The sequence below is a fragment of the Notolabrus celidotus genome, chromosome 15 (genome assembly GCF_009762535.1).
Source record: "Notolabrus celidotus isolate fNotCel1 chromosome 15, fNotCel1.pri, whole genome shotgun sequence".
Classification (NCBI taxonomy): domain Eukaryota; kingdom Metazoa; phylum Chordata; class Actinopteri; order Labriformes; family Labridae; genus Notolabrus; species Notolabrus celidotus.
The window spans coordinates 20,603,162-20,611,548 of record NC_048286.1 but is presented as its reverse complement, the minus strand read 5'-3'; the positions used below and the strand labels follow the sequence as shown (position 1 = coordinate 20,611,548).

The window sequence follows — 8,387 nt, the reverse complement described above, 5'->3', positions numbered from 1 at the left end:
ATCGTCACGAGATCCTATGGAGTTTCTCTCTACAGCAGCTGTCAATCAAAGTGAATCCGAAAGTAAAACCCTGTTTTTTAACCTCTAATAACTAATAAAAAAAAAAACTTTTCAGAAAAAAGAGGCCTTGAACACAAAAAAGTCAAATAATAACTACATATCACCACAGAATACGGATGTGAGAAACATTCGTACGACGTGTATTTATTTTTTAAAGTTTGACCGAGTCCCATTCAAATGAATGGGGGAGACAGAGTTTTTGACCTATACTGCAGCCAGCCACTAGGGGGAGCAGTTTTTGTGGCAGCCGAGCGAGCTGGACCCCTGGTCATAGCTTCATGATTAGTATACAAACACCAGGGTCAGGTAATTTATCTCTTCACAAGAGAGACAATGAATGAAATTTCCTCAACGTCAAAATGTTCCTCTCTCTGAGTGAATCACATATTGATGTCTTCATGAACCACAACTATGCTCGGTGGTGCTTCCTCCACCTTTCTCCCTCTCAGAGCTAGAGTAATGACAGCACGGGCTGAGCGAGACACCCTCAGCAAGAGTTCCTTCAGTCCAGCTCTGTGCTCTCTGCGGATCAGACAGTACAGCACCGGGTTGAGACAGCTGTTAGCGTGAGCCAAACACACAGACAGGGGGAAAGCGTAAGCCTGGGCGTTGTAGAAAGCTTTGCTGAAGGGCACCAAGTCAAATTTGATCAGCACCCCCCACAAGGTCAGAGCCTGGTTGGGAAGCCAGCAGATGAAAAAGGACAAGACTACAATGGTGACGGAGCGTGTGACTTTGGAGCGTCGACGGAGGCGCCCTCTCTCACACTCCGACTTCTCTGTGATGCTTCCACTGATGATGCTGCCAACGAAGCGCCGGCTCAGGATGAACCTCAGAAGGAGAAGGTAGCAAACTGTGATGATGATCAGGGGGATTACAAACCCCAGGAGCACTTTCTGTGTCTGATAGAGTCCAAGCAGGACCTGAGGATCCCAGTGGCTTGAATCAGAGTCAGAGAACCGCACTAAGCACAGCTCGTCGTCTGAGGACACCTGTGAACACAAACACACACACATCTGCTTTAGAGGGAGAAAACTTAAAAAGGAAATGTAGCTTTTTTTTAGACGGGTCCCAAATAAACCAACCTGGACTGTGGTGGAGTAGAAAGCATGAGGTAGTGTAGCCACCAGCGACACCATCCATATACCCAAACTGGCCCATTTGGCTTGAACGTTGGCAATCCTTGGGTCGTCCATCTTCAAAGAGGTCACCAGGGAACGGTACCGGGTCACGCTCATGGCAGTGAGGAAGAAGACGCTAGCGTACATATTCATGGTCGTGACTGAGCTCACGATTTTGCACATAACCCTGCCAAAGGGCCAGCGGAAGTCTAGCACCGTGTCCACAGCCCAGAAAGGCAGGGTGAGGACAAACTGGAGGTCGGTCAGCGCCAGGCTCATGACAAAGCAGTCGATGGAGGAGTGGTGGTGACCCCTACGGCGGGAGTGGAGCAGGAAGAGGGCCAGGAAGTTACCCACAAGCCCCAAGACACAGACCACCAGGTAGACCAGGGCAATGACAACTCGCACCTGTTAGGTATCACACAGTAAAAGCTTTACACAGAGCACCACTCACACTTTGTGCTACTTTTTAAAGTAAAAAACATACACATGATTGTAACATCTGCATGATACTTTAATGCTAGTAGCCAAAATAGATATCTTCAGGGAGAAGACTGAGGGTAAATGAATGCTATCAATTAGTAGTGGTGGACAGTAACAGAGCAAATTTACTTGAGTACAGTCCTTAAGTACATTTTTTGAATATCTGTACTGTATTTGAGTATTATTTTTTGGGGGCAACTTATTACTGTTACTCCACAATATTCAGAATACTATTATTGTACTTTTTACTCCACTACATTTCAATCAATGCTCTAGTTACTCACTACTTTTGCTTTGAGGTCAGCTCATGAATTTCCTTCTCTTTTCTGAAATCTGATCCCTAAGACAGTAAAATGTGTTTGTGTAGTTCTGTTTGTCTCAGTGGTTTAGTTGTACCTGTATATCGTGCGCCTCCACAGTTGAACGTGGAGCAAACACAGAGCAGATTTCACTCAGATCAGGCCGTTCATTTAGAGGTGGTAATGATGGATATATCATTAGAACGTGTTAGAGGTTTTTGAAATGAAGAATGATACGTATCGTTTGAAATGTTCTCCTTGTTTCCCACTCTGCCCAAACATACTAAAATTCACTGTCCAACCTGAGAAAGCGTGTTGAGCTACGTAACATTTGTTTCATTCCAGATGAACATTTCAAACTAAGTTGTCTGTGCTTGGAGTAACTTAGTTTCTGTTTTTATTCCATGGTATAGTTTTTAGAGATTTCAAGTAATGGTTTCTAAATAAACATAATGTAACAGAATGTACTTCTATGTATTCTTAACTGCATTTATGTATTGTGAAAATACAACGTTTTGAGATTTTTTAAGAAGTACTTTGAATACTTAAGTGTTTTTAAAAGCAAGTACTCCAGTACTTTAACTCAAGTAATAATCTGACAGAGAAACTTTCTCTTGTATTGGAGTAATATTTGACCAGGAGGATCTACACTTTGACTTAAGTAATGAAACTGTGCTTTGTCCACCACTGGTGCTGCACACATGCTTTGTGCCACCCTGCATACTACCACCCCAGTCAAAAAAGTCTGGTTCCGCCCCTGTTTTCATCTCATCCCTGTATTTGTAACAAAATAAACTTACTGCCAGGTTTGCGCTATCTCCGTGCAGATCCATTATGGACTCCTTGGAGAGAATGTGCAGCCAGCAGTTGAGGGACAGGTTATAAGCTGCGATGTTGGAAGCAGCTTCTAAAGGACTGACAAGTTTGAAGATGTCTCGCTCATCGTCCTCTCCTCCGCACACACTGAGCGCGGCCAGAGCTCCAGAGATGCTGCTGTTACTCTGCATGATCCTGCAGAGGGAAAGGCGAGTTTCTGTCTCTTTATTTCACCAACTTCCTCCGGTTTGCCACTTCTGTCTTTCGGGTAAACTTCCACGGTGTGTATGCAAAAATCCACATTTTCCTGCTTTTTAATCTTCAAAGTCTCGATAGATCATTGTTGCTTATTTCATCCGAGAGATTTAAAGACTTAAACAAACGCATGTTGCAGTTTTAACCAACGAAAGGGAACATTACAGATAATAAAGTCGCATCAGCACGCTCTGACGCGTTAAAGCTGGAGTCAGTAATGATGCAGCCGGCTCTCCACCTTCAGTGATGCGCACAGGGTCCTGAAACTGAGGCTTTTATACCCGAGGAGACTTTTCTCTAACGCTAGAGGGCGTACTGCCTCACAGCACATGCTCCCATACACTCGGCAGGCTTAAAGCTCCATTCATAAAAATGTTAAACATCTCATCCATTCCGACAACTTCCTTTTATGTCAAAATTCCTATCAGATGAATTTAACAATTGGGTTATTTTTTCCCAGATGAAAAACAAACAGGTGGATGCCATTGATGGGAATCTCCGTTTTAATTTGCAGTAAGATGAGATGCACTGTTTCAGATGTTTTTGCTTTAAGTTGAATTCATTTTTAGACTATTTTAAATAAAACAAAAAAAACTTCAGTTTGAACCATAGACTGTATAAAATATGGAAGTAGTATCCGTGACGTCACCCATCTGTTTCTGAAGCGCTGTTTTGAGGCCAAAAGACAGCGGCGGCCATATTGCTGCTGTCGAGCTATTGGGATGTAAAGAGGCGGGCTTTGAGCCTCCTAGCCAATATCTACAGTGTTCCCGCCTGTCAATCAAGTCAGCTGTGCCTCTTTTTGAATTGGTGTGTATGTGGTTTCCGGTACTTCCGGAGCCAGTCTCAAGCGGTCTTCTTCCTCACTGCCATGAGCGTGACCCGGTACCGTTCCCTGGTGACCTCTTTGAAGATGGACGACCCGAGGATTGCAAACGTTCAAGCCAAATGGGCCAGTTTGGCTATATGGATGGTGTCGCTGGTGGCTACACTACCTCATGCTTTCTACTCCACCACAGTCCAGGTTGGTTTATTTGGGACTTTGCACAATGGCTGCGCATTGGAACGGGTTTTTTTTGGCTTCAAAACCGTACAACGGGAAAAGGCAGAGCAACGCTGTCCATTTTATATACAGTCTATGATCGTCACTCATTCATGAAATGTTGCCGTTATTTCCGTTCCCCCCTCTTTGATGAAGCCGGCTCATCTGATTTAATCGGGTGTCATGTCAAAGTGTCACCACGAACGCTCCTGCATACTGTCAAGGTGAATTACACATGAAGGGATATTTTTTTTACTTAGGATGTGCTTGCGTGCATGGGAAATTATGTACATCAGAGAAGTGCATTAGATTTCAAACAGCTTCCTGTCTTTCTGAGGGAGCCATGCTAAAGAAAGATATAGAGATGTGTGTGTGAGTAGGTGTGTATGTTTGTGTGTTAGGATTTGATTTGGATTTGCATTCATTACAGGTTACTGTTGTTATTCTCAGTGTGTAGCTTTATTTCCAGCAGTGTATGTATTAGATTGAATACAAAAGGAGAGTTATTTTCTGAAGCATGGGTCAACAGTCTAGACCAGTCTTGCTTGGACAGCCTGAGGTTTATATTGAACAATGTGCACCAATTTTTACCTGCTTCAAAGAGGATAACAATTTTAAAGTTGTTTGGGGATTTGTTTCAAAGTCCAGTCAACACATTGCAATTCAACTTCAGTGTCTGCTCCTTTGTCAGGCTTCAAATGCTGTCTGGAACAACTACACCTGAAAACAGCTCTAATTTGTTGACACTGTTTGCTTTGTTTTACTGATATTGAGAGGAAGGAACATGCTGATACGTTTGGAGTGCGACTGTGAAGCTGTCTGTGATGTCACTCATTAGTATTCAACGCTTTATCAGACTCTACAGATGTCTAATTTAATTTTCATCACTCTGGCTTTGTTATCCAAGGCCCTTAAAAATCTAAAGGATTGGGAAGACGCAGACATCGATCTCATGAGAAGATCTAACAGAATCACTGACTCAAATTCACACAATGAAATGCTCCCCTGTATCACTGCAATGAACAAAACAGAGAAGCAGTGCAATGAAGCTCTTCATACAAGTAGTAATCTGGAAACAAACACTATAAGGAATGAAATGTAGTTCAAAATCTAAAGAAACAATCATTAAATGTCTGAAGTGGCCCCTAAATGAAGCTCCCAATCAGTAAATCTGTGACAAATTGTGCTCACATTTATACAACCGGAGAGAGAAGGAATTTTGGGTGTCCTCCAAAAGATTGTCATCATTGAAGATGACACATTTTGACTAGTGGTTTCAGAGATTTCTGTCTTCTGCTCCTTTGCTCAGATATACAGAAAAATAACACAGGCCAAACCAAAAATCCAATTCAACCTGGTGAGCTGGTTCTTCTTGTTCAGTTCAGAGAGGATCAATATTCTAAGTGTCTGTGAAGGTTCTCAGTCATCCAGGTCATGGTAATCCAAAACTTGATCCGGAAGGCAACTGGACTGGTAGAAAGTCTTGAAGGCATTTCACCCACTGAAGAGAGGTGAAACATCTTCAAGAATTTCTACCAGTCCAGTTGCCTTACGGATCAAGCTTTGGATCAATATTCTAAGTTTCTACAGTTCTAACTTTTTCTCACACCACCAGGGCTCACTATGAATTCAGTCCAAATATTTCTTCATGTCTCATCCCCAGTGTGAGGACATTATAGGCTACTTTTGTTTCAGGTTTTTTGAAGTTAAAGCTGCAGCTTAGTTTAGCACCTGCTCTAACAAAGCTACATCAATCATTTTAGGAATACTGTGATCACGTAAGCCCTAACTGACCTATCAGAGCAATGTTTGGCAAGCCTCTGCTGAATTCTTCATACAAAAGTGTTAAACTGACATTATTAAAATAACTGATTTTATGCATAGTTTTGGTCCAGATTGATAACCTAATATATAAACAAAAGGGGCATTAATACAATCCTGTTCCCCAGAGAATAAAAACATCTGAATTCAGTGATCTTCCGACTTACTTAGTGAAAACTTTTGGATATATTAACATGAATGGATGTTTCAGAAATCCATATTGCATTCACAACATTACTTTGGAGTAGATTTCACATCCATAACCATCATCATTTGGCTCATACTGATATTTGACCAAATATACAGTATGAAAAACTAATGAGATTCCCATCAGCCTCCACTGCAACTTATGTAAAGTGCTTGTTGGCAAATGTTTTATCATGCCCACAAATCTCCAATGCTTGACTTAGATAATGCAGCATTAGCATGGTGAACATGATGTTTGTGAAGGTTCTCAGTCATTCAGGTCATGGCTCAGAACTAAACTAGCCTTTCGGAGGAGCGGTGACACGTCTTGGAGTCTTTTTACCAAGTACCACGTTTTAGCCATAGACTGTATAAAATATGGACGTAGTATCCGGGACGTCACCCATCTGTTTCTGAAGTGCTGTTTTGAGGCCATTCACCGGCAACAGCCATATTGCTGCTGTCGAGCGATTGTGACGTAAAGAGGCGGGCTTTGAGCCTCCTAGCCAACAGCTACAGTGTTCCCGCCTGTCCATCAAGTCAGCTGTGCCTCTCATTGGAAGACTCGTAATCTCAATATCTTCGAAATTGCCGCGTTAGACAAAAACACTCGCCTTTTGTACCAGGCTGTAAACATGTTTATTTCTGCTGTAAAGATCGTTTTTTTTTTAAATTGGTGCGTATGTGACTTCCGGTACTTCCGGAGCCAGCCTCAAGCGGATCCTCGATGAACTGCAGTTTTTAGCACTTCTGCATTGGGCTCATATTTTTAGACCAGAGGTTGCCGCTTGGTTTTAGCATTATTATTGTGAGCATGTTAGCATGCTGATGTCAAATTCAAATCTTTTTGAAATGCTAAAGAAAGCTCACAAAATGTTTGCTCCCTCATGCAGTGCATTCATTTCCTTGTTGTTAGCTACAGCTCTGTGTGCTCACTGTGCCGTGTGAAACGTTAACATACAGAATGCACACAGTAGCTTGTCAGACAACGTTGACGAAAGACAGCATGGACAATAAGCAGTTTAAACACACGTCCACTTTTCTTTTTCCTGGTAGTCATCAAAAATAATAACTCTTCACTTTGTGAAGAGATAAGGCTAGCTATTGTAGGTTTGTTCTTTTTTTCTTTCATGTAAATTCTGTGGTAGCCTTACAGCACATCCTGTAAAAGAACAGTGGATGTTATTTTCTGCACAGAACAGTATGTACTACCTCAAACAAAGCAGACAAGCCACTGTTACAGACTGCAGATTGTTGAGAATGAATAATGTCATATTCAATAATCTCCTGTGTACCACAATGCTCACACATGCCCATTGTGTGTTTGCCAATGATCTTCAGGATACTGTTGAGTCCTGTGGGTCCAAAATGATTTCTTCTTTCTTTTTATGTCTGCTTGTTTTTCTCATTTCTCCTGTTTACTTTTGTTCTGAAGTAATGCATACCTTTACTTTACCTGTGTCATTCCTTTTGTCACTTCTTCCACATTTATATTTAGGTTCACTTTTGACTTCATCCTGACTATAATTTATAGTCATATCCACATCTGCTGTTTTTGTTACTTCTTTTGCAAATCTGTTAGCTACTTAATTTCCACAAATCCCTGCGTGGGCTAGAACCCAAACAAACTGTATGGTTAATCTGGCTTTACTGATTTTGAAGACTGTACCTGCAACATCTAAAACTTGTCTTGTAAAGCTACTGAGGTTACCTTCTTGATACTGGTTTCTGCACTACTTGAATCGATTCTATTAAAACTTAATTTGGTTTGGTGTTTTCTGTCTGGCCAACAGTTCCCCTGTGAATACTGAGAGATCATTATTAAGTCTTTTGTTTGACAGTATTGTCTGTATCTAGGATACTGAATGAAAACCTACTCTGTTAGTCTTTTTATTTGAGGCATCAGTGTATATTTTTTAGATAGTTGATTATAGTCTAAAATTGAATAAAGGTCCTCCCATTTTTTAAAAACAGAAACCAGACATTACTATTGTGACAGCTGGCATTTAAGGTTACAAGTGACAAGTTTTAGATCAGGGGTGTCAAACCGGCCCGCCAGAGGTTCCAGTCCAGCCCGTGGAACAACTTTGCATAGTGAAAAAATTACAGAGATGACATTAACTGCAATTTTTAAATAAAAGTAACTACTATTTCAGATTTGTCCTCTGGGGGTCGCATAAAATCATAGTGTTGCCTTAGCGCACCTGACCGGCGCTTTTTTCCGGGACTTTTTTTTCAAAGTGAGAAAACAGATGACTTGCTGTTTGCATAATCCGGTTGAGATTCATAAAGACTTTTTAGAGC

General features: G+C 41.5%; 1 protein-coding gene across 1 annotated transcript; it reads right to left on the bottom strand.

Moving 5' to 3' along the window:
• Window positions 1–226: 226 nt before the first annotated feature.
• LOC117826905 (relaxin-3 receptor 1-like) lies at window positions 227–3,229 on the bottom strand. Its single transcript, XM_034703326.1, has 3 exons — window positions 2,764–3,229; window positions 1,146–1,589; window positions 227–1,052 (listed from the first exon to the last, which is right to left on the bottom strand). Exons 1-3 carry the CDS (start codon window positions 2,968–2,970, stop codon window positions 441–443), a joined length of 1,263 nt encoding a protein of 420 aa, XP_034559217.1. The 5' UTR covers window positions 2,971–3,229; the 3' UTR covers window positions 227–440.
• Between the last annotated feature and the right edge of the window lie 5,158 nt (window positions 3,230–8,387).

Excerpts from the sequence above, each read along its gene's own strand:
- LOC117826905 (XM_034703326.1), bottom strand. The coding sequence starts at position 2,970 with ATGCAGAGTAACAGCAGCATCTCTGGAGCTCTGGCCGCGCTCAGTGTG. Across the intron at positions 1,590-2,763 it reads GAGATAGCGCAAACCTGGCA|GTGCGAGTTGTCATTGCCCT; the intron begins GTAAGTTTATTT and ends GATACCTAACAG. Across the intron at positions 1,053-1,145 it reads TCTACTCCACCACAGTCCAG|GTGTCCTCAGACGACGAGCT; the intron begins GTTGGTTTATTT and ends TTGTGTTCACAG.